Raw genomic sequence first — 24,181 nt, forward strand, 5'->3', positions numbered from 1 at the left:
CTTGGGTGTTACTGCTGGGGTTGTGGGGAGGGTGTTGGAACCCGCCCCAACGCACCGGGCTGGGCTCCGGCCCCACAAGGAAGCACCTCAGCCCTACACCAGCTCCTGCCTCAGTTCCCCACGGCAGCCTTGTGTCCCCTTTGGGATTCTTGACCCCATGGGGTGACTGTCACCGCAGCAGTGCCACGCTGGTCCTGGCTGGCTCTCGTGTGCCGCAGTGCTGCTGCTCTGCATCCCGCATCCCACCAGCCCCGCGGCTCCGGCCCCGCTCCGGCTCCGGCTTGGCCAGGTCCTCGCAGCCGTTTGCAAATTGCATTAGGAAACTTGGCAGGGCCGGCTGCTGATTCCTGCCCATTCCTGCCGGTTCCTGCTGCTCTCCTGAGCACGTGCCGGGACGCCGTGGGGACGCGCCAGCTGCCGACGCAGGCACTGGGTGAGGGGGGCGTCACCGAGCGAAAGGTGGCTCGGCCACCCCGTCCCCATCTGTGGCCAGGATGGGGGACTGGCACCCACCTTCTCATTCTCTGTGTGGATCCTTCATCCATGCCTGGCTCTCCAGCAGAAATTCCTTCTTTCTTTGGTGTTTGTGACTCCGTGACCTTTTGTGTCTTGCTTCAGCCCCCAAAGCCACATAACCAAAGCAGAATCCCCTCATGTTTTAGATGTCACCATATGTCATTGATGCATCGGTCACACGACTGAAATCCTGGGCCTTACATCCCCATGATGGGGTTTTGGTGTTACTTGGATTCCTTTCCTGTGGGATGCACATCCCCAACAGCTTTGTAGGAAGCAGACAGCTCTTGTGTGTCGTTCCTGGGGCTGAGACCCACAGGGACAGTGTCCATCTGAGCTTCCCTGGCAGGACCAGTGCCATCTCTGCTGTCTCCCAGGAGCTGCTCCCTCCCCAGGAGCTGTTCTCCCTTCCCAGGAGCCACTCTGCTCTTCCTAGGTACAGCTCTGCCCTTCTCAGAAGCTCACAGTGGGACTGAAATTACGCCTCTGCTGTGCCTGGCGCCAGGCTGCCCTCACCCCCGCATCCCTGAAAGCAGCTGCCACCCATGCCCAGCCCAGCTCTGCCCCGCTAGTGGGGCTGGAGGGGGCCCCTCGTCTCTCTGGGGGTTGATGTAAGCCCCCTCCTCTCCCCCAGCCTCACTGGCTCACGGGGAAGGACCAACTGTTGTGTTGGTGGTGCGGGAGCTGCCACCTGCGCGTTTGTGCCACGCTGCCTCCGCCTCGGCAGCCGCGGCCTCCTGCCAGCCCCCCCGCCCACCTGCCCACACCAGAGGGAGGTGGGAGGCACGTACCCTGCTCCTGTTACACCCTGATCCTGTGGATGGAGCACCACGGTGAGCTCTGCCCTCCTGCAGCCAGGTTTGGCAGGGGCAGGATGCAGGTGGCCTTGCCAGTGCCATGGTGAAAGGGTGGCTTTGAGGGGCAGGGGCCCCCCAGCTCCCCACTTTCCATCCCCCACCCCCTTTTTCCCCCCTTCCCCTCAGGTCTCCCCGATTTCTGCCCTCACTTCTGGCAGTAGGGTGCGGGTCCCAGAGCAGTTCCAACAGCAGCAGCAGCAGCAGGAGGCATCACCTTCCTGCCCACCTTGCTGTACTACCCCATTCCTCCCCAGTGCCACTGCCTCAGTTTCCCTCCCTGGCAGCAGGATCAGGTCTGTGCGAGGTCCAGGGTTTGCCTCAGCCCTTCACGGGGACCTTGTGGAGGATCTGCCCCAGTCTCATGGTGGTTCTCCCGTTCCCCAAATGCCTGACTCCCTTCTCCCAGCGGTGCAGCTGGGAAGTGGGTTAAGGCGCTGGCTTGGGGAGGGATTTTTCCCGGGGTGTAATTTTTCCCTCCTACACACGGTCTGTTTTGAGCAGTGCCTGGAGGCTTCGCACCCCCGGCTCACTGCCGGGGCGGGGGAATGCGCTGGCTGCCAAGTGAGGGAAGCGCCCGCTCCAGATCCCAGCTCGTTAGGAGAAATAACAGCAAATTAATTAAGCCAATAGTTCACTCTACACCAGCCCCCATCCCTGCCGACATGGGGAGAGGGGATGGGACAGGCCAGATCTGGAGCACCTTTCCCAGGGGGAGCGTTGCCCTCAGCATGGCACAGTGCTCCAGGTCCCTCCTGCTCGTGTGGCCCAGTGCATCCCCATTCCCACCAGTGAATGGGGTCTTAGGGGGGTGTCTCTCTGTGCCTCTGTTTCCCCTCCTGCTGTCAGGAGAAGCCCTCCTCTGCATGGTTGAACCTGGCCAGCAGCACCATTTGCACCCGCATCTGAGAGCCCTTGTCCGGATGCTGTGGGGAAAGGGGATGGAGGAGCTCAGCAGAGTGGGATTTTTTGGGGGTGTTGGATGGGGTGTGGGGGACCCGAACGCTGGAGGCTGGAGGAACAGAGGAGGGACGTGCCGGGCCATGCCGTGGTGCCATCCCGACAGGGGATGGGGATGTGGGGACGTGTTTTGCTGCTCCGGCAGCCGCATGGATGGAGTTGCCAGGCAACTGCCGGGTGGAGGCAAAGCGGGAACAAAGCGGCAACTGCCGGGACCCTCGTTCCTCCATCTCCACCCGAACCCCCTGGGCAGCGGGGCCCAGCAAAGGCCATGGGGTCACTTGCTGTGTCCCTCCGGCCGCTGTCACCATCCCACCCCGCAGTTGCCGCAGGGCCGTGGTTTTGCAGGGGGATGGACCCGGGAGAAGGGGACTGGCACCTGCTGGCCTGTCCAGAGGGTGCAAGGCGGGGCTGGGGGCAGTGGGCATGGGCAGGATGGGTGCTCAGCACCCCGCGGGAGCGGGGCAGGAGGATCAGCCCCAGGCAAGCGCCACATCTGGCACTGCCCTGCCCCAGAACCTGCCCCGACACCTGCCCCGGCACGCCGGGGCCCGTTCCAGCCTGGCAGGCAGCGGAAGTGGGGGGGTCTGGCAGCCACCCCGACCTGCCCACCCTGCCCGCGGGGGAACCCAGCCCCAGGGGTGCCAGGGTGGGGGATCTCGCACCCACCCCCGGCCTTTTCCCACGCTGCGGCGGGTGCAGTCAGCCGGGCTGGGGGTCCGGGGGTGGCTCACCCCACAGCTGGGGATGTGCCCCCAGTGCAGGGGACACTGGGGAGGGGTAGCATTGGTGGAGGGGCGGTGCCCTGTGCCCCTGGGCTGGCATGGGGGAACTGTGTGGGTGTGCGGGGGGGAACCGGGCACGGGGGTGTGCCGGGGGTGTGAGGCAGCACATGGCAGGGGGCCGTGGGGCTGTGCCCCCTGGTCGCGGTGTGTGACAGGGGAGGTGACAGGCTCTGAGCTGTGCCCCCCCAGGCTGTACGGGGTGTGTGGCGGGGGGGCGCGTGGTGGTACCCTGGGGATGCGACAGGGGAATGCGGGGAGATGGGTGCGGGGGTGCGTAATGCATCACCTGTGCGGGGCTGCGGGGGGGACCGTGTCCTGGTGCGAGCCGGTGTCACCGCAGCCCCGGGGCGGGTTCGGTACCGAGTGCGGTGGTGCGGGGAGGGGGCGGGCAGGTGCCGTTGGCGGGCCCGGGGGCGGCGGCGGTGCGGGGAAAGGGGCGGGCAGGTGCCGGGGTCGGCGGCGGCGGGGCCGTAACGGGGCGGAGCGGTGCTGGCGGCGGGGCCGCTGTGGGGCGGGCGCAAGGCGCAGCCGGTGCGGGGCGGGCGGGGAGCGGTGCCGCGGCCCGAGCGGAGCCGAACGGAGCCGCCACCGCCGCCGATGGGCCCCTGAGCCGCCGCCGCCGCCGCGCCCGGGCGGCCATGAAGCCGCTGGAGAAGTTGCTGAAGAAGCCGGGCTCGCACCTGCCCGTCCGCCCCGCCGCCTCCCCGGGGCAGGTACCGGGGCCGGGGTCGGTGCCGGCGCCGCGGCGGCAGAGCCTGTCGCACCCGCCCGCCTCCCCCGAGGAGCCGGCGGGGCCCGCGGGGCCGGTACCGGGAAGCGAGGGCCGCTGGCTGGAGCTACGGCCGCCCGAGGCACCGCTCCGCTCCCCTGAGGACCCCTCACCGGGCTGCGACCGCGATCGGGATCGGGACCGGGACCGGGAGCCACCGAGCCCGGAGCCGCCGCCCGCCGCCCGGTGCTGCTGCGGCTGCGGCTGCGCCCCCGCCGCGCCCGCGCCCCCCGAGCGGCTCCTGGCCGCGCTCCTCGACCGGCTGCCGGCGGCTGCACACGGGAGGGGCTGCGGGGCAGGTACGGGGCTGCGGGACCGCCGGGACGGGCTGCGGGGGTGCCCGGCGTGGGCAGCGCGTGGATCGCGGGCGATGCGGCGGAGCGGGGAGAGACCGGGGGCGGCCGCTGCTTGCGGGGGGGGTGCGCTGGTGGATGCTGGGGTGGGAGACAGCGGGGTGGGGGACCCTCGTGCCCGGTGAGGCGGGTGGCCCTGCACAGGGCACAGCAGCGCCCGGATGGGGTGACAAGGTCAAGGCTGGGTCCCCGCCGGGGCAGGGCGTCGGTGGCAGTGGGGTGGGCAGGGATCTGTGGGGTGGGCAGGGGTTCCCCGGGCAAGACAGCACGGCAGAGGGGCTGGCAAGGAGATTTGGGCTCGGTGGGGGCCGGGGGTGGCCGGGCACCGGCAGTCACTGCAGCATCCACCTCCCGGTTGGATGGTCCTTCACATCCTCCTGGTGCTAAAATTAGCCCGGACGGGAGCTGCAGTGGAGGGGGGGCCGGTTGGATGCCCCTTTCCTCTGGCACAGGCCTCCCGGTGCTGTCCCACCGTGGCTGCCCGTGCCCAGGTGTAGGGGTGGTTTCGGTGCCAGAGCTGGGCGGGAGCCAGGCTGGGTGCAGGTGGGTGGGAGCCTTCCCACACCAAGGGGATCCCTGTCACGGCCAATCCCACTCAGCTGCCGGGAACAGAGGCTGTTGGGGACCCCAGGCCACTGCCAGCCCCCTGCTCCAGTGATGCCAGGGCCGGGATTGGGTGCAACCACCAAGAGGAGCCCTCGGGTAGGGGCGAGCTGGGACTGGCAGTGCCAGGTCCTGCCTGCACAAGCACGCTGCCAGGCCTGGTGGTGCCCAGGCTGGCAGGGAGCAGGGGGGCAGGAGCCAGAATGGGGGTCCCGACACGGGGAAACATCCCTGTGAGTCTGGGGTACAGCATGAGTGCTGCAGAGGGATGGGGAAACTGAGGCAGACCTGGAGGGGGCTGCAGCCTGAAGGGAGGGCGGGAGTGTTCAACTCCTGGCCCACAGGCAGAACCTGGGAGGGGGCTGGGAAAGCTGAGGGCTGTGTACCTGCGCTGCTGGTGCCCCTGCCTGTCCCTGTGCCCCAGACTGCGTGTCCTGCTTTTGGCAGCAGCTGATGCCCCGTGGGAGCTGTGCCCGGCGCGGGAGTGTCAGGGGATCCTCTGCCCTGGCTTGGCACTGATCCGTGACCGGGTTAACGGTCTGGGGGTGTCTGGGGAGTGCCTGGGTGGATGCTCTGCATGGCCCCTCCGTGGGTCAGGTCCTTGGGCCTTGGAAGGGCTCTGGGGTCCCCCCACAGGATCCCCGGGGCACGCGGGCACGAGGGTTGTGCTGGTGCCGGGCGAGGGAGCAGTGCCTTGTCCAAAGGTCACGGTGGTGACCGATGCCAGCTCTGATGGGCACAGACGCCGGTACCGGGCCCTCGGCTCACCTGGCCTCGCCAAAACACCTTCACAGGGCGGTGCCACCCGTGCTGCCCTAGAGAGCCCGGCTGTGGCACCTGCCCGGCGTGCCCCAAGCTGCCTGCCTCAGTTTCCCTTTGCCGTGTCCTGCTGTGCCCGCAGCCGGGCTCTCACGGGGCTCCCGGGTGTGCCGGGGCGTCGCGGCCCCGGTCCCGCCCTGCCGGCGCCTCTGCCCCCACACCGGCTCGGCCGGGCCCGGCTGCCCCGGGGCTGGGAGCGGGCCCTGAGTCAGCGCCGGTGCGGGGGGGTTCGCGTGGGGCTCGGCCTCTCCCGGTGTCACCCTGCAAATTACCATCGCTCTCCTCACCCATCCGCCCCGCCGGGCATGGGGGTGTGTCGGGGGGCTCTAGGGGGGTGCCCATGCCTGTCCCCCTGTCCCCCCAGAGTCGCTGCTGGATGACATCGTGCTCACCCACTCGCTGTTCCTGCCCACCGAGCGCTTCCTGCAGCAGCTGCACCAGCAATATCCTGGGGGGCCACGGGGGTGGGCACGAGGGTGGGTGAGGAGGGGTCCGGGGCTGGGCATGAGGAGGGCACTGGGGTTCAGTGAGGGTGGGTACAAGGGTGCTGTGAAGGGGCAGAAGAGTGGGAGCGATGGGGAAGTGTCTGAGGTTGAGCACGAGGGGGGCGTGGAGGTGGGCACAAGGGTGGGTGAGGAGGGGTCCGGGGCTGGACATGAGGAGGGTATTGGGGTGCAATGAGGGTGGGCATAACAGGGCCATGAAGGGGACATGGTGGTGGCACAGGGTGCAACCAGGAGGGCACCAGCATGAGCACCAGGGTGCTGTGAAGCTGGCACAAGGGTGGCCATGAGGGTGACAAAACGGTGGGCATAGGGGTTGCAAGGAGAAGGGGGACATGGGGAGGGCAGCGGGGGTGCTATGGGGGGGCTCACCGGAGCAGCAGGAAGGGCATTGGGGTGCCATGAGGCCGGGCTATGGGTTTGGGTGCAAGGTGGGCAGCGTGGTGCTACCAGGGAGGGCACAACGACCCTCAGTGAGGTCCCTCGGTGCAGCGGGTGCTGGGGGGTGGCCGAGGGTCCCTCCTTGCCGTGGCACCTCCTTGACGGTGCCACCTTCGTGCTGGCGGCGGGCAGCCCCCCGGCGCGCTGGGAGGAAGGGTCGGGGCTGCGGCGCAAGCGGGCGGTGCTGGCCGTGCTGCTGCACTTCCTCGAGACCTACAAGGGGCTGCTGCAGGAGGAGGAGAGCGCTGGGAAGGTCATCAAGGTGGGTGTCCCCTTCCCGTGTCCCCCCCTCGGCCTCCTGCAGTCCCGGCCCTGACCCCTCTCGCCCCACAGGAGCTTTACCTGCTCATCATGAAGGACACGTCCCTCTACCACGAGCTGGAGGACGAGATCATCAAGCTGCACCAGCTCGTGGAGACTGTGGAGCTCAAGTGAGAAAAGGGTCAGGGGGTCCCGGGGGGGACCAGGGGTCACCCACCCAGGGGTTCCCAGGGAGGGCAGGGAGTCCTATAGGGACCGGGGTCCCTGTGGGACAAAGGATCCCCAGGGAGGGCAGGGGGTCCTGAGGTTCCCTCTGAGTCAGGAGGTCCCTGGGGAGGGCAGAGGGTCCTGGGGGTCCCTGTGGGTCAGGGAGTCCCCAAGAAGGACAGGGAGTTGTGGCCCCTGGGGGTGCCCAGGGGCTGGAGGGGTCAGTAGCAGCCCACCCTGGTGCCCTCCTGGTTGCACCTTCACATCCAACTTTGTGCCCCCCACCCTTTGTGCATTTGCCATGTGGAGCCTCGGACCCCTCCCCACTGCACCCTCGTGCCCACGCTCCTCCTGTGCCCACCCTCGGTGTGCCCCCGTGCCCTCCCTGTGCCCAGCCTGCCGTCAGCGAAGCCCTGGGTGGGGGCTGCCGGGGCACCCCGCGGGTCTCGGGGTGCAGCCCCGGGGTCTGGGGCCCTGCCTGAGCCCTGTCCTGTGCCCCCCGCCCCCCCAGGGTGGCCGACGAGACCCCCCCCCCGAACAAGCAGGTGAAGCCTCTCTTCCGGCATTTCCGACGCATCGACTCCTGCCTGCAGACCCGGGTGGCATTTCGGGGTTCTGACGAGAGTGAGTGACTGTGGGGGGAGCTGAGGGGGACTGGGGTCCCCCCTCTGTCACCCACCCGCCGCTGTACGGGGCCGTGCCCTCTCCGGGTCTGCTCCGGGGGGGCCGCTCCCGTGCCTCAGTTTCCCCGGTGGGCAGTGCCCGGGGTGGTGTGGGGGTGCCCGGCGCTGACCCCCCGCCCTCTCCCCAGTTTTCTGCCGCGTGTACATGCCCGACCACTCGTACGTCACCATCCGCAGCCGCCTCTCGGCCTCGGTGCAGGACATCCTGGCCTCGGTCACCGAGAAGCTCCAGTACTCGGAGGAGCAGAGCGCCCGCGGGGACGCCCTCATCCTCGTCACCATGGCCTCGTCCGGAGGTGCCCGGGGGGCCGGGGGGGGGGGGGGCTGCGGGCGGGGCTGGGGGTCCGCCCGGTGCTGACCCCACCCTGTGCCCCGCGGCAGAGAAAGCGGTGCTGCAGCCCAGCGAGGAGTGCGTGTTCACCACCCTGGGCATCAACAGCCACCTCTTCGCCTGCACCAGGGACACTTTCGACTCCCTGGTGAGCCCCGCGGTGGGGACACCCCGGCAGGGACCCCCCCAGCCCCTGCCCGGCCCTGGCACCGCCATCACTCCCTGCGCAGAGCGGGGGAGCCGGGGGAACCCTCCCGGCACTGAGTGCCCCGTCCTGCGGTGTCCCCTCGCAGGTGCCACTGCCCGAGGAGATCCAGGTGGTGCCGGGAGACACCGAGATCCACCGTGCCGAGCCCGAGGATGTCGCCAACCACCTCACAGCCTTCCACTGGGAGCTCTTCCGCTGCATCCACGAGGTTCGGGGGGCCCGGGGGGCCCGCGGGAGCTGCCGCGCTGTGGAGGTGGGGAGGGGGGGGGCTCTGATGGAATCTGTGTGTGTGTGTCCCCCCTCCCACCCAGCTGGAATTCGTGGATTACGTGTTCCACGGGGAGCGGGGCCGGAGGGAGACGGCGAACCTGGAGCTGCTGCTGCAGCGCTGCAGCGAGGTGCAGCACTGGGTGGGCACGGAGCTGCTGCTCTGCGAGGGGCTGGGCAAGCGCGCCCACCTGCTCAAGAAGCTCATCAAGATCGCTGCCATGTGAGTGTGGCTGGGGGGGGGCCCACGGGGGGTGCCGCCGGGGGGGTCCCCGCGGTGCCCAGCCCGCCCCTCACGCTGTCCCCCACCAGCTGTAAGCAGAACCAGGACATGCTCTCCTTCTACGCCATCGTCATCGGCCTCAACAACGCCGCCGTCAGCCGCCTGCGCCTCACCTGGGAGGTGAGGGCTGGAGTGCCCCTGCTCCCCACCGTGCCCCCACATCTTCCCGAAAACCACCAGGTGCTCCCTGACCCTTTCCTGGGTGATCCCAGACCATCCCTGGGTGCTGCCTGACAGCATCTGGGTCCTCCCAGGACCCTCGAGGTGCCCGTGCCCGCACCTGCCTGCTCCTAGACCGCGCCCGGGTTCTTTCAGAACTTCCTTGTGCATTCTTGGAAGCCCCCAGGAGCTCCCTTCCCCCTCAGTACTCCCAGAGCCTCTCTGGGTGCTCCTGGACCGTCCCTGGATGCTCCCACTCCGCTCCCCAGTGCTCCCAGGATTCTCTGGATGCTCCCAGACCTCCCCTGGGTGCTCCCTGACACTGCCCAGGTGCTCCCAGGACCCTTGGGATGCTGATGCCCACACCTGGCTGCTCCCTGACCTTTCCTGGCTTCTTCCAGACCCCACTTTGAGTGCTCTTGGAACCCTCCAGGACCTCTCACCCCCACCTCAGTGCTGCCAGGACTCCTCTGGGTGCTCCCAGACCACCCCTGGATGCTTCCAGACTTTTCTGGACACCCTCAGATGCTCCCTGACCCTTTCCTGGGCTCTCCCAGAGCCTCCTGGATGCTCCTGGCCTCCCCTTTGGTGCTCCCTGGTCCTGCTGGATGTTGCCTACCCTCTCCCTGTTTTTGTCTTCCAGAAGCTCCCAGGGAAATTCAAGAACCTGTTTCGGAAGTTTGAGAACCTGACGGTGGGTGAGAGGTGTGGGGGCTGTTATGGGCATTGGGGGGGACCCCAGACCTCCCCTGGGGGTGTTTGGGGTGCTGCTGAGCAGGGGACATTCCCAAGGTGTCCTTGCCATTCTCCCCCAGGCCACCAGCCCCATACCCATGGCCACCAGCATGGGGGAGAATCCAGGGCACCCCTGGGGAGCCCCCCTAAAGCCTGATCCCCCCCATTTCCCCCCAGGACCCCTGCAGGAACCACAAGACCTACCGGGAGGTGCTGGCCAAGATGAAGCCCCCGCTCATCCCCTTTGTGCCCCTCATCCTCAAAGGTGAGGGGGGGTCTCAGGGGCTTCCCCTCGGTGGTTTTGGGTCCCTCTGACACCCCATGGGACCCCCCCATCACCCCCTCTCTCCCCCAGATCTGACCTTCCTGCATGAAGGCAGCAAAACCCTCCTGGATGGGCTGGTCAATGTGGAGAAACTGGTGAGTTCTCGGGGGGAATGGGGCAGAGGGACCCCCAGGATGGGGGCAGGGGGGAGGGGACTCCCCTGAGGGGCTGGAGGACCCCCCCTTCCCCTAGGGTTTGGGGCTCCCCTCTCTGGGGGGTGGGAGGGTTCAGGCTCTCCTGGGTGCAGAACAGGATCCAGGGGGGTCCCTGAGGGTGGGGGGTGTGCAGGAGGCTCCCGGAGGGGTCTCCCCGGGGAGATGGGGGGGTTCTCGGGGGGCTGGGGCTGACTCTGGGGTCTCTCTGTGCCCCAGCACTGCATCGCTGAGAAAGTGAGAACCGTGCGGAAGTACCGGAGCCGCCCCCTCTGTGAGTGGGGGACGGGGAGGGGGCACTGATGGGGCTGGGGGGCACTGCCAGGGTGAGGGGGGCACTGCCGGGGCTGGGGGGTACTGCTGGGGCGAGGGGGGCACTGCTGGGGCTGGGGGGGCACTGCCAGGGTGAGGGGGGAACTGCCGGGGCGAGGGGGGCACTGCCGGGGCTGGGGGGCACTGCTGGGGCGAGGGGGGCACTGATGGGGCTGGGGGGCACTGCTGGGGCTGTGGGGCACTGCCAGGGTCAGGGGGCCACTGCCAGGGTCAGGGGGCCACTGCCGGGGCTGGGGGGCACTGCCGGGGCTAGGGGGGCACTGCCTGGGAGGCCCACACGGCCCTGAACCTGCGACGCTGGCCCTGAGGGATGGGAATGTGGCCAGAGCATCCTCACACCTCTTTGTCCATGTCCCCGCATCCCTAAATCCCTGCATCCTCATCCCTGCATCCATGCCTTCATCTCTCACCCCTTCACCCTGCATCCCTGCATGCCTGGATCCCTATCCCTTCATCCCTGTCCCCACATCCCCATTCCCACGTGGCCATTCCATCCCCATCCCGGTCCCTTCACCTGCATCCCCTGCATCCTTTCCATCCTTCAATCCCCACTTTCATGTTGCCATCCCCATTTCCCTCCTCTCCATCCCCTCCATCCCCCACATCTCCTCCATCCCCCTCATCCCCTCCATCCCTTCCCCCCCCTCCATCCCCACTTCCCTTCCATCCCCACATCCCCTCCATTCCCTCATCCCCACTTCCCATGCATCCCCTCATCCCCACCATCCCCTCCATCTCCTCCATCCCTTCCATCCCCACATCCCCTCCATCCCCCACATCTCCTCCATCCCCTCCATCCCTTCCATCCCCACATCCCCTCCATCCCGTCCATCCCTTCCATCCCCACATCCCCTCCATCCCCACATCCCCTCCATCCCGTCCATCCCTTCCATCCCCACATCCCCTCCATCCCCACATCTCCTCCATCCCCTCCATCCCCACATCTCCTCCATCTCCACCACTGCCTTGCCACGCCTGCGTACTTCCATCCCTCTCCCTCCATCCCTGCCTCCCCTCCATCCCCATCCTCTCCGTTCCCACACTTCCCTTTCCCACCCCCATCCCTCCATCCCCGTTCCTCGTTCCGGGGCCGTTCCCAGGCCTGGAGCTGGAGGCGTCCCCGGCCCAGCTGCAGACCAAGGCCTACGTGCGGCAGCTGCGCGTCATCGACAACCAGAACCTGCTCTTCGAGCTCTCCTACAAGCTGGAGCCTGGCAGCCAGTGAGGGGGGGCCCACCCCGGGACCCCCAAACCCCGGCACCCCCCCCGGGGGGCCCGGAGCCCCCCAGCACTGACGCACTTTGCCCAGCCCCGGCCCTTGGGTGCTGCCCCCACCCTTGGGGGGTGGGGGAGGGGGCTGGTTTTGGGACCCCCAACGGCGCTTCCCCCTCTCCCCCTGCCCCCTCCCCTGGCTGGGGCACAGGGGCCCCTGGGGCGGCCATGTCCCCCCCTCATCCCCTCTATTTTTGTATGTGTGGCCCGCCCCCTCCCCCCACCCCCCCCCAGACGTGTATATTTTGTACCGCCGCTGTCCGGAATTGTACATTTATTTTTTAAGAAAAAGGAGGAAAAAAGGCCAAAAAAAAAAAAAAAATCAAGCCAGGGGTGGGGCGGGGAGCCCCAATAAAAGTCTGTCCCGGCACTTGTCTCTGATGTCATGCTAGGGATTGAGGTCATGGTGGGAGTGACGTCACAGCCTCGCTGTCGGTGACGTCACTACCACGGAACGGTCAGGGTGGAGCCGACCTTCCCAAGATGGCGGCAGCGCGGAGCCAACCTTTGACCTTCCAAACATGGCGGCCGCAAAGGTTTCCGCCAACCCTCCCAATATGGCGACTGCTGGGTCAGCTGACCTTCTCAATATGGCGGAAGCCAGACAGGCGGCGTAGCCGTGCTCTGTCGCAGCACCACGGGCCTCCAGCAGCGTTTCGGCACAGAGCGGGGAATTTCTTCCCGGTGGTGCCGCTCTGCCTTCGGTCACCGGGACACCGCGGCACTGGATGGTCACGGAGCCGGCGTGACCTTCCCAATACGGCGATGATGGGCGCTTCCCTCATGGCCACCCGACCTCCTCATCATGGCGCTGCTGCCCCGCCGTGCCCCGCCCACATCCGGTTCGGCCGCGCAGGCGCAAGGGGCCAGGGCCGCCATTTCGTTCGGCGGGGCTGGGGCCGGGGCCGGGAGCGGCGGGAGGAGCCGCGGGTGAGCGGGGGAGGGCCGGGGGGGATCGGCGGGCCGGGCCGGGGCTCGCGGGGCTCGGGGGGCCGGGACTGCGGCCGCGGGGCGCCTGTGTGGGGTGTGGTGGCCTGGGGTGGGTGCGTGGGGCCTGTGCCGAGGCTGGGACCGGCGGGGCGGGGGGTGCGCTGAGGCCTGCGCGGATCTGGGGGGTGCCCGGGGCTGGCTGAGGGTTCTCGGGGCCGGCTATGGAGTGACAGGAACCGGCGAGGCCGGGGGTGGGCTGCAGCCGCCACATGGACCCCCTGGACCCTCCCAGCCTGACCCCTGGGCCGCCTGTGAGATCTCCCACCTCCCTGACTCCTAGGTCCCGTCAGGGACCCTTCCCCAGAACTACCCTGGACCACCACCAGGGCAGCCCAGAACTTGCAGGTCTCGGGGTTTGTGACCCCAACCACCATGGCGACCCTCACTCTGACCTCTGGGTCATCTCTGAGAGCCGTCCCCGGGACCTCCATGGACCTCCAGTGAGGCCCCCGTTCTGTCCTTGACCCCTCCACCCTGACCCTTGAGTTACGTGTGGGATCCCTCCCCAGGACCCTCTGTACCCCCGCCCTGGGTGTGCCTGGAACTGGCAGGAGCAGTGGCCTGGGATGCCCACGCTGATCTCCTGGACTTCTCTACCCCTCCTTGGACTCCTGTCTTTGGGTTGGCTGGAACCAGCAGGGCCAAGGGTCTGGGACCTCCACCCTGACCCCTCTGGGACTGCCCTGAGATCCCTGCACTGACCCCTGGGTCACTTCAGGGACCCCTCCCCAGGACCCCCAACCTGCGGGTCTCCAGAGCTGGCAGGGCTGGGGGCCTGGGACCCCCAGTGTGACTCCTGGCACCCCTCTGAGACCTCCATATTGATGCCCTAGACCCTTCCACCCCTCCCCAGGACCCCCCTGGACCCTCAGCTTGGGGGTACTCAGAAAGGATGGGGCTGGGTGCCTGGGGTCCCAACACAGGGACCCCCAGCATGGAGACTCTGACCCCAGAGTGTCCCCTGGGGCTCCCCCTATGGCTTCTGAGACCCCCACCGTGACCCCATTGACCCTTCCCCCCGACTCCTGGGTCACCTCAGGGTCCACTCCCCAAGACCCCCTTGGGGCTGTCCAGAACCAGGGACGCCAGGGACCCCCAGTGTGACCCCTGTGTCTACCCAGGACCCCTCCACCCTTCCCAGGACACCCCCTAGGACCCTCACACTGACTCCCAGGACCCCTCTGGACCCCCACACTGACCCCCAGGACCCCTCCACCCTTCCCAGGACACCCCCTAGGACCCTCACACTGACTCCCAGGACCCCTCTGGACCCCCACACTGACCCCCTGGACTCCTCCACTCTTCCCAGGACCCTCTGGACCCCCACCCTGTGGGTGCCCAGAACCAGTAAGAGCTGGGGGTGCACTGGGGCCTGTCAGGACAGGGGGGACCCTATTTGGGGTACAGAAGGAGGGCCGGACCTTTTGGAGCCTGTGGTGGCTTAGGGATGACCATGGACACAGAGTTCCGTGGAATCCTGGAATGACTTGAGTTGGAAATGACCTTAAATCCCATCTTCCCCTGGAAGGGGTTGTTCCAAGCCCCAGCCAAGCTGGAACACTCCCAGGGATGGGGCAGCCACGGCTTTTCGGGGTAACGCTGGAGCTGAGCTGTCCCTCCCGCTCCGGGGAAACACATCCAGGACTCCCTGCTCCCGGTCCAACGGCCTTCCTGAGCACCGTGCCGAAGGCAGCACGGGTGGGAAGGCCGGTGCACCGGGAGCACGCGTCCGCTGCGGGATCCCACTGTTGGGATCGCTGTCAGGATCGCGGCACCCGGAATTCCCAGCTCCGGCTCGAAGGAACCGGGAAGTCCCCGCGTCTCCTGCCGCTTCCTCCCGCTGGAACAATTCAGCGCTTCCTGCCCAGCCCCTCGGTTCCTGCCCAGCCCCTCGTGTGCCACCTCTCCCTTCCCGGCTTCCTTTTGCCTCTTCGGCAAAGGGGGAGCGGCAGGGGAGGCTGCGGGCCTGGCAGGACGGGCTTTTCCTGCTTTTCCCTTTGCTGCAGTGGAATTTCGGGACAAGGGTGCCTTGCTCCTGATTAAAGGTTTCCTCTGCTGAGTGACCTGAGATGAGATGGGAGCAAGGGACAGACTGAGCTGGGGGTTCTGTGGTCGGGGATGGGAAACTGAGGCTGTGGAAACTGGGAATGGGGAAACTGAGTCCAAGGAAAGTGTGGAGAGGAAAACGGAGGATGAGGAAAGCTGAGGATGGATAGGGAAACTGTGGTTGTAGAAGCTGTGGGTGGATGGGGAAACTGAGGCCGTGGAGCCCATCCCTGAGGAATTAGAAACTCTGGAGTTTGGGTTTTTTGTTAAAAATGCCTCGTCAGAGCCCGCGGGTCGTTAATAATTCACAGGGAGCGTCTGGATCCCGCGGGGCCGGAGCGTGTCTGTCTGTCTGCACGCAGGGATGCGCCGGCTCCGCGGGATGCTCCAAATGGAGCTGGCAGCTCGGCTCGGGAAGCATGCTGATAGGATTTTAAAAGCCTGAATGACCTTAAATCCTGCGATGGCTGTCGCTCAGGATAAATTATTTATGTAGCATCCTCAGCTCCTCGGGAGCGGGCAGGAATGTCAGGCTGCGGAGGACAGGGTTGGAATTTGGGAGGGGGTAACGAGGAACTGCGGGTTTGGATGGGAAGAGAGGGAAGATAAAGGCGCGGGGGCGGGTGTTGGAGAGGTCCAGCCTTGGAAGTCGTTCCCAAACCGGTGCGGCCGCATTTCTGCACCGACATCAGAGGGTGGAAATTCCTCTTGATCTGCAGTTCAAAGCCTCCCTGAGGATGAGGCGCTGCAGCTCGGGCTTGCAAATGTGAAATACAAATCCGCCCGGAGCCCAAATCCCCGAAAAGCGAGGAAATAGGCGGCTGAAGGTCACTGCTGCTGCCTGTCCTGCTCCAGCAGCAATCCCCCCGGGATGGGGGCTGCTGCTGGGCAGGGCGTTTCAGTTCCCTCCACGGCAAACAGGGACTTGAAAAATGCCTGGAAAACATGGCATGTCTCCCAGGCTGGGCCGGATCTGCCCAATCCTGCTGCTTTTAGGGGACAAGGGGCAGCTGAATGTCAAGTTCTTGGGATTTAGTAATGTTTTGATCCCAGGGTTGACAGGGAAGTGCTGATCCAAATCACTGCCGAAGCGTCTGTGGCCATGGTGGGCTCCAGCGTGTGGAACAGCAGCTCTGAAGCAGCTTCCACAGGGTGACCTCGATCTCCTGATCTCTCCCTCCTCTCAAGGGACAGCTTTTCACACCTTGTTTTCCTCCTGCTTTGCTCAGAGCTTTACTGAGGTTTGGTTTGGATTGGAAAAGCAAAGGCACTGTGTAAACCTGCCCCTCCTGCCTTAGCCCAGCTTTTATCCATTGGTGTCTCAGGATTCAGCTCTTCCCAGCCACTTTTCCTGCGAGCACAGGGAGCTGCCACCACGGCACTTGGAGCCCTCAGAGGCTCTGATGTGTCTCGGTGGAAGGGTCCTGGTAGGGAAGAACAAAAGAGAAGGAGCACAGAGAAGTTGCAATGTTGTTCACAGGGATAGCTTCTGCCAGGCATGAAGGGGTGCAGGGAGGAGAACTCCCCCCTTTTTTCTTTTCCTGGAGGATTTAGCTCCTGTCTGCCTAATCTGTATCAGCTGGGTCTGTCTTCTTGCACATGAAAGATCCAGGCTGTATTTCAAAGGCACCATTCCCACCCGGAGCTCTCAGCTTTTCCCAGCCATGTGCTGAGTTCAGGGCCTCTCGATTTTGGTTTTTCAATGTGACCTTTGCTATTAATCCCCAGCCCAAACGGGGCCGTGCACCGAAATGGAATGACCTGTTTCTTGGGAATTCAGCTCCAGTTTATCCTCAGCTGCTTTAGCTTAAACTCTTCTCTCCTTTCCTCGCGCTCTTCTAGGTCAGAGCCTGGATCCGAGCACAGGTTTTGCTGTAAGGGCACCTTAGAGGGGAGTTAGTGACTCGTGATCTGTTTGTAGAAATAACACCCTTGTCCTGCAGATCCCTGTGGATTGTCCCTGTGGGTTGTCTGGAGCCTGTCGCAGGGTGTCAGCAGGCCACACTGAGAGACCCCAGCAGTGCTGGCCTGGCACGGGTGGCACTGGATGGTTTGTGCCAGCTGACAAATCCCTGTTTGTCTGTGAGATGCGTCGCTGTCACAGGGGCCACCGAGGGAAGTGTCACCCTGGGAGTAACCAGCTGGCACAGGAGCGGAGCGGGGACACAATGTGTGACGTTCCCGTGGGTCGGAAGGTGGTGGCCCTGGCATCGCTCCTGTGCTGGCTCAGGGCTGTGACACACGAGCCCGAGTCAGGAGTCTCATTACCTGGCGTGTTCCTTAGCTGGATCCCTGCTAATTCCCTCCGGCAGCTGATCCGGCACGGCTGCGGCTCTGCCCGGAGCCACTCGTGCCACCCTGGCCCTGTGATCCCACTGCGGGTGGGAAGGAGCACAGGGAAAAGCGTTCCTGTTCCAACACGTCCCAGACGAGCACGTTCAGAGCAGTCTGTGATCCTGCTCCAGTGGGAAAGGCAAAGGCCGGATGGGTTTGCTGGGAGTTGTTCCTGGCTGGAGTGTCCGGAGGGATCGATGGACGTGGGCTCCTGGGTGGGAGGCCTCGAGCTTGGGCTGGGGCGAAGGAGCACCACGTTTGTTATGGGAGGGCGCGGGGAAGCTGGGAGTCTCGGGTGACCTGGAAAATGCCGTAAGATAGAGCGAAGAATGTCTTTCTGATGAAGCTGTAGCTGAGGACTTCTCACAGGGTAGAAGAGCTGATTTTAATTAAAAGGCAGTTTATGTATTTATTTATTTCCCTGAACCCCAGAGCCAGTGGTTTGCCCGAGGGCAGGGGAGCCGCTGCTGTGGCAGCCATGCTGTTGCTCCCTGCTTCCCGTTCTCACACCCTGGGAATGTCTGACAGAGGATGGACCTGTGTCCTGTGGGATTAGGAAGTTGTAGTTTATCTAGCAGGAGATGAGTGTGAGAAGGGATCTGGTTGTTAATACCTGGTACAAACCTGAGTCATAAAGGAACTTTCCCTGCGGTGGGGGCTGTTCCCATGCCCTGTGTCACCTGCCCTGGAGGTCAGGGCTCGGAAATCGGATGTTTCAGGTGTGAAACTGCCCTGTCCTTTCCTCCTGTTTGTGGTGTGGTTCCCGTTAGTGACTGTGGAATAGGTTTTCCTGTGGGAAGGACATCTGTGGCCCAGAGAGGGACATTTGTCCCCTGCCTCAGGGTCTGCTCTGAGCTCCTGGGACTCTCCATGTGGTGAGCAAGGCCTCCAGTCATCACATTCCTATTCCCTGAGCCAGTGCTATGGGAGGCCCTACCTGAGCGCTGCTGTCAGTGACACGAGGGCCTGTGACCTCCCAGTGATTCAGGCTCCTCTTCCTGTCCCCAGTCCCTCTGTGTTCCATCTCCATTGCCGACCGGAGCTACCGGGCCCCGCGGAGCCCTGGGAGCTGTTCCAGGTGAGCCACGGTGCCAGACAGGTTCATTCTGGGCTTCTGATGAGCTGGGGCATTGCCAGGTCTGTCCTGGGAAAGCTGGTTTCTCTGATTGTTTGGACAGCTTTGAGGGGACTTTGGAGTTGTGGGGCACAGAGAGCCTTCAGTGCCGGGGGGTTATTGATGTAGGAGACAAGAGGTTGGGAAATTCAGGGATGGGAGCCTCAGGACAGTCCTGTGCTGCTTCGTGCTGCTCTGGCTGCTGTGGAGCCAGAGCCATCTGGCCGATTTGCCCTGGCCACGGATGGAGAGGCCACGGGGCCACATGCCAGTGCTGGCGGGCTACTGTCACTCTCCCAAGTGAGCAGCCTCCGGGTGCAGCTGGAGGAGCTGGATGGATGGTGCAGGATTAGCTTGGCTGGGTTTTGTCTGCCGGGCAAGGTGGTTGTGTGAGACATGTCCTGGGTTTTGACTGCAGGCGCTGTGGAAGCCCTGGGGATTTGGGGTGGAGTTGTGCTGGCTCCCACCTCTGGGACCTGCTGCTCCAGGGTGTTGGGACAGCCTGGGAGAGCAGCTCCAGCTGCTGCTCTGCACAACTCCGGGCACAGAGCACCAGCACAATTCCCTGGGGCTGTGTTCCCTGACCGCTTCCTCCCTTCCCGCAGGCATGAGTGCCCAGGCCTGCCCCCAGCACTGAGACCCCGGAGCCGCCAGGATGCCGATCCCTCCTCCCCCGCCGCCGCCCCCCGGCCCCCCACCACCCCCCACCCTCAGTCAGGTAGGGGTCACCTCGCTGGGCTGGCAGGTGGCCTGTCCCCACATGGGGCCACTTGCCAGGGGAATTGTCCCTGGAGAATGCTGGCTGTGGCAGGGGTGGGTTGCTCTGGGAGGTGGGAATGCAGAGCTGGGCTGTTCCTGTGCCGGCGGGTCCTGGGGAGGTGCTGAGCTGCTGCTCCTCTCCAGGCGAACACGGAACCGCCGAAGCTGAGCCGAGAGGAGCAGCGGGGCCGCGGGGCCCTCCTGCAGGACATCTGTAAAGGGACCAAGCTCAGGAAAGTGACCCAAATCAATGACCGGAGTGCACCCATCCTGGAAAGTGAGTTCCCGGGAGGCTCCTGGCCCCACGCGGGGCGCCGCCGTACCCTTCAGGGCGCTTGCCCATCTGGTTCCCAGCAGCTCCTCATTGGAGGAGCGGATAATTCCAGGCTTAACCTCTTTGCCTCCCTCCTTTCAGAGCCCAAGGGCAGCGGCGGCAGCAGCTACGGCTCCGGCTCAGCTGCCATCCAGCCCAAGGGCGGCCTCTTCCAAGGCGGCGTTCCCAAGCTCAGACCTGTGGGAGCCAAGGACAGCTCAGGTAATGGCCACAGGCCCATCGTCTGCGTGGGGGTCCCTGGGGAGGGCCCTGAGCAGGAAGGGTTTGAGGATCTCACTGTTCATCCCTGGGGATTTCAGCTGCTAAGAGGCAGGATCCCAAATCACATCCCATGCATGGCACAGGCCAGCTGTGCCCTCCCTGAGCCTCAGTCCCACACACAGACTTCTTGGAGGGCGCAGGAGTTTCGTGTATTGCTGAACTCTGTGTTCTCTGTGGTGGCCACAGAGTAGAGCGGTGAGAGAGGAGCCGTGTGTGGCTGTACTTGGTGCCAGCTCCCTGCGTGTGCCAAACAGCCGTCCCTGGCCGTCCCTGTGGCCTGGCCCTCTTTGGCCGTGGCTCTGTGCAGGGACAGGGCACTGCCCTGTGCTGTCCCCAACCCCTCACTGTGTTCTCCTTCCCCACAGACAGCTCCACTAAACAAACACTGCAAGTCCCTGGCTCCCGAGCAGCTGCTCCCAGGCCCCCCGTGCCGGCCGGCAACAGCCGCCCTCAGGACGATGCCGACAGCAGCCGAGGGTCCCCACCGGAACTGCCGCGCACGCAGAGACCCTCCCTGCCTGACCTGTCCCGGCCTGGCACCGCCGGTGGCACCGGCATGAAGCACAGCTCCTCGGCCCCGCCGCCCCCGCCACCAGGACGCCGCACCGCCGCCCCCCCGGCCCCCCCTCCAGCGCACGCCAAGGCCTCGCCCTACAACCGGGAGAAGCCGCTGCCGCCCACCCCGGGGCAGCGCCTGCCCGGCAGCAGGGACGGACCCCCCGCCCCTCCGCCCATCAAACCCCCTCCTTCCCCAGTCAGTCTCCGGTCGGGCGCTCAGGGCCAGTCTCTCGCCCCGCCACCTCCCCCTTACCGGCAACCCCCCGGTGTCCCCAACGGCCCCTCCAGCCCCAGCAGCGAGTTGGCTCCGGAGCTGCCGCAGAGACACAACTCCTTGCACAGGAAGGCGCCGGGCCCATTGCGGGGTCTGGCACCGCCGCCGCCCACTGCTGCCTCCCCGTCCCTGCAGAGCAGCCGCCCCCCGCCGCCAGCCAGAGACCCCCCAAGCCGTGGAGCAGGTAAGAGCCACTCGATTCACGGTGCCCAGGGGCAACTGGGGTGATCAGGGTGGAAGGCAAGAGTTGGCTTCGGGGCACAGCGAGTCTTCTGCATGTGGTGTTGGGACCGAGCTGGGGCAGGAGTGGCGGTGCCATGTTTAACACATGTCCTTGGTCATGTCCCATGATCATCCAGCTCCTTCCAAGCCTGGTGCTGATGGTGGGTTGTGGCTGGGCGACTCCTGCCCATGCTCTCCTGGGGTGGGAGATGAGAATGTGGGAGAGCATAGCTCCCCTGAGCTTCCTAAATGTCACTGGGAGGGTGCAAAAAGCTATGGCAGAGGAGGGAGAAGCCTTTCCCTGGGTGTGCAGCCCTCGGGAGTTTGTCCCCGTGGCTGGGACTGGTGTTGGCTGCGCCTCAGTGCCCCCCCCCGTGCACTCCTGGGCTCCCAGTCCAGACCGCAGCTCCTGCCTGGGCCCCTGCCAAGCCGCTCCGTCCTTCTGGCCCTGCCAGAATCCCTCCTCAGAGCTACAGCTGGGGATCTGCGCTGTCAGCCTGAGTGTAATTAGGCTAATGAGGAGCACGAACTGCCACGGAGCCTCTGCGGGAGGCTGGGCAGGAGTGAGAGGTGGGTCAGAGGGGCTGGGGATTCTGTCACTGCCTTGGTGACACGGTGGATGTGGCTTCCAGTCCTGGCAGGCAGCATCTTGGCTCCATGTGGAGCTGCTGCCCTCGGACTCGGGGGTGTGCCGGATCGTAGCTGCTCCTGGGATCCCCTCTGGTGCAGAGGAACCTGTGCTCATTGTGGGCTGGGAGCATGTGGGGCTGGAGCAGCCCCCGGGGTGGACGGTGAGCCGGGGGGCAGCGGGGCTGGCTGGTCCCTGCACTGCAGCTGGTGGAGGGATGAGGATTGCAGATGTCAGGAGCGAGCAGGAAATCTCGGGGCACGCGTAGGAGCATCCCTGGGCCGCGGTCTGGCACAGCAGCTGGTCTGGAACGCTCCGGGGAATGTCCCTGGGTTTGCCCCGGGAGTGCCGTGCCACGCTGACCCCGCTGTCCCTGCAGCTCCACCGCCCCCGCCGCCGATGCTGCGGAACGGAGGGCGCGACGCCCCCCCGCCCCCACCCCCCTACAGACTGCACGGCCCCGCCGAGCCCCCCAGCCGGGGGAAGCCCCCGCCGCCACCCACCCGCACCCCGGCCGGGCCCCCGCCGCCACCGCCGCCCGTGCGGAACGGGCACCGGGACTCCATCTCCACCGTCAGAGCATTCCTGGGTGAGTGACCCCCGCACGGATCCCCCTCGCAGCCGAGCCCTGTGGCTTTGGCCAGGCTCCCCCAGAGCCCCCCTCCCTGACCTGCCCCTTTTGCCATTTCTTCACAGATGACTTTGAATCCAAATACTCCTTTCATCCCGTTGAAGACTTCCCAGCCCCAGAGGAATATAAATACTTCCAGAGAATCTACCCCAGCAAAACAAACAGAGGTGAGGAGGAGGAGGGGGTGTCCCAAATTCCCTCTCCTCTCCTGTGCCCTCGTGGCTGGAACTGTCATGTTTGTCCCTGCACAGGGTGGGTGGTGCAATGGCCATGGCCTGGGCCCTGCCAGTGTTCTGGGGGTGCTGAGCCCCATTCCCAGGGGTCCCAAGCCCTGAAGGCAGCTCTCTGTGCTGTGGTGGGGCCAGAAATTAGGGCTGTGCGGATGCCCTATCCTACCTGCTCCTGGTTTGCCTGCTGGGAAATGCTGCAGGGCTCATTCCTGCCTTTGCTGAGCACCTTTGGCACCAGAGGGGATTTCGAAGGACGCTGGGGCTGGGCAGGGGCTGAGGGGATGCAGACCCTCCATGTATCCCAGATAAGCCCCGAGCACCCGCACTGGGACCTGGCAGAGCTCAAAGTGCCCTTGGTGCTGCACGTCAGCGCTGCGGATCCCGGCGGAGACTCCGGGGAGAATGGGATGCTCGTTTATTTTTAGAGCCATGAATGTTTAATGCGGGTTTGAAAAGCCCTGAGCTCGGTGCGGCTGCAGCGGCTGCTGCCAGGCGCAAATCCCAGGCTCCAGATCTCCGCGGGGAGGTCGGGGGGGGCCGGCAGCTGGCGCGGGGGTGTGGAGGAGGGAAAGCAGACGTGCTGGATCCGGCTCTGCGGAGCTCCCGCTTCCAACAGGCTTCCTTGTCTTCCAGCTACGCGTGGGGCTCCCCCTCTGCCCCCCATCCCCAGGTGAAACCGGGCTGTGCAGGTGGATTGTTCCAGAGCAGACACATGGACCTCCTTCCCCTTCCTCAGCCGGATCCTCCCAGCTCCCAGCCCCCCGGATCCTGCATGACACACTCCCAGCCTCTCCGGTTTTCCCAGGACAAGCGGATCCCCCCAGTCCAGCGTGCTCCGCCAGCCCCTCATCTATGCACCCCCCAGGACTCGGTGACCTCGTGGCAAGCCTGGATGGGTCCATCCCTCATTCCTCCTCATGGATCCTGGGTCGGGATCTGCCTGGGAGCCGGGCACGGGACTTGAGGCCGAGCTGTGTGCCAGCTGTTGGGACCAGGGGGCTCATGGAGGGGGGCTGGGGTCAGGCAGGGAATGGACACGCTGTGAGACCCCCAGAGCGAGGGGAAGCAGGGACAGGCTGGCAGAGCCTCGTTATCCTGGTGGAGCCTTGTTATCCCGGCACAGCCCATTGCTTTTTTGCACAGGAGGCAGGGGGCAACATGAGTGGGACCATGCAGGGGACACCCCCACAGCTGGTGGGGACCCCCTTTCTCTGACCCCACAGGGGGGCACCCCTATGTGCCCCCCTCAAAACCACTGCTGCCCTGGCACTCCCCCCTGGGATTCCCCTGGCTCTCACTGCTGACTCCCCCCAGACTTGAGCATTTTAACAAGAAAACACTAATTACATGGTGGGGGGTGGGGGGGTGTTTGTGCTGGGTCTGGTGCATCAGGGGGCACGTGGGGGGGCCCCGGGGGCCGGTGATGTTTTGCCTTACACTCCCTGTTCGACGGGTGGTCCCGGCCCCGCGGCGGGGGTCACACTAACGTAGTTACTGATCTCTTTGTACCATAGCAGGAAGGGCACGGCGTGCAGGGGGGTCACCCCTGCAGGTTTGGGGCTCATTCAGGGGATTTTTTTTCTATGATGATGGACCTTCCCCTGTTGAGGCTGGAGTGAGGTGGGTGAGGGGTGAGTGGGGGGTTTCTCTGGAGAATGAGCCCCCCCCTCCCAGCGCTGCAGTTTGGGTTAAATAAAGGTTCAACACGGTTTTGCCCCTCCTGGAGTGAGGGGCCCTTTTAAAAGGGAACAGAGGAATTTGGAGGAGCTGGAAATTACATTTAAATAAAAGTAATAAAGTGATTAATGATGTCAAGGACACTGACTAAGGGGGAGGTTCCCAGGATCCTCCTTTCTTTCTTGGAGGTGATGCCCCAAGTGCTGGGAGCAGGGCACTTTGGCAGACAGGGTGGAGGGTACTGGGAGCACAGAGAGGCAGTAGGAAGGCAGGGTCGGGGTTACTAGTGGCACTGGGACCACTG

At 65.2% G+C, this 24,181-nt stretch overlaps 2 protein-coding genes across 3 annotated transcripts; both read left to right on the plus strand.

Moving 5' to 3' along the window:
- The first annotated feature begins 3,592 nt into the window (after positions 1 to 3,592).
- Positions 3,593 to 12,136, plus strand: RAPGEFL1 (Rap guanine nucleotide exchange factor like 1). The gene is made up of 15 exons (XM_068212202.1): positions 3,593 to 4,183; positions 6,024 to 6,102; positions 6,715 to 6,865; positions 6,937 to 7,034; positions 7,583 to 7,695; positions 7,883 to 8,050; positions 8,136 to 8,233; positions 8,379 to 8,501; positions 8,605 to 8,783; positions 8,873 to 8,963; positions 9,646 to 9,696; positions 9,915 to 10,002; positions 10,093 to 10,157; positions 10,434 to 10,488; positions 11,648 to 12,136. The coding sequence occupies exons 1-15, from the start codon at positions 3,754 to 3,756 to the stop codon at positions 11,770 to 11,772; spliced, it is 1,914 nt and encodes a 637-aa protein (XP_068068303.1). The 5' UTR covers positions 3,593 to 3,753; the 3' UTR covers positions 11,773 to 12,136.
- Positions 12,137 to 12,606: 470 nt separating this feature from the next.
- WIPF2 (WAS/WASL interacting protein family member 2) lies at positions 12,607 to 24,002 on the plus strand. 2 transcript variants are annotated; one of them, XM_068212205.1, is made up of 8 exons: positions 12,607 to 12,749; positions 18,909 to 19,021; positions 19,207 to 19,339; positions 19,478 to 19,597; positions 20,023 to 20,673; positions 21,719 to 21,928; positions 22,036 to 22,137; positions 22,834 to 24,002. In XM_068212205.1, exons 2-8 carry the CDS (start codon positions 18,959 to 18,961, stop codon positions 22,872 to 22,874), a joined length of 1,320 nt encoding a protein of 439 aa, XP_068068306.1. In that variant the 5' UTR covers positions 12,607 to 12,749; positions 18,909 to 18,958; the 3' UTR covers positions 22,875 to 24,002. The 2 variants fall into 2 exon arrangements, with proteins under 2 accessions (XP_068068306.1, XP_068068307.1); XM_068212206.1 differs by lacking the exon at positions 12,607 to 12,749 and adding an exon at positions 14,998 to 18,267.
- The last annotated feature ends 179 nt before the right edge of the window (positions 24,003 to 24,181 follow it).

This window comes from Anomalospiza imberbis, chromosome 22 (assembly GCF_031753505.1).
Source record: "Anomalospiza imberbis isolate Cuckoo-Finch-1a 21T00152 chromosome 22, ASM3175350v1, whole genome shotgun sequence".
Taxonomy (NCBI): domain Eukaryota; kingdom Metazoa; phylum Chordata; class Aves; order Passeriformes; family Viduidae; genus Anomalospiza; species Anomalospiza imberbis.

Bases quoted from the DNA above. Each gene is read 5' to 3' on its own strand.
- RAPGEFL1 (XM_068212202.1), top strand. From the start codon at position 3,754: ATGAAGCCGCTGGAGAAGTTGCTGAAGAAGCCGGGCTCGCACCTGCCC. The intron at 4,184-6,023 runs GTACGGGGCTGC...CTGTCCCCCCAG, and splicing joins CGGGAGGGGCTGCGGGGCAG to AGTCGCTGCTGGATGACATC. The intron at 6,103-6,714 runs ATATCCTGGGGG...TGACGGTGCCAC, and splicing joins CTGCAGCAGCTGCACCAGCA to CTTCGTGCTGGCGGCGGGCA.
- WIPF2 (XM_068212205.1), top strand. From the start codon at position 18,959: ATGCCGATCCCTCCTCCCCCGCCGCCGCCCCCCGGCCCCCCACCACCC. The intron at 19,022-19,206 runs GTAGGGGTCACC...GCTCCTCTCCAG, and splicing joins CACCCCCCACCCTCAGTCAG to GCGAACACGGAACCGCCGAA. The intron at 22,138-22,833 runs GTGAGGAGGAGG...CTTGTCTTCCAG, and splicing joins CCCCAGCAAAACAAACAGAG to CTACGCGTGGGGCTCCCCCT.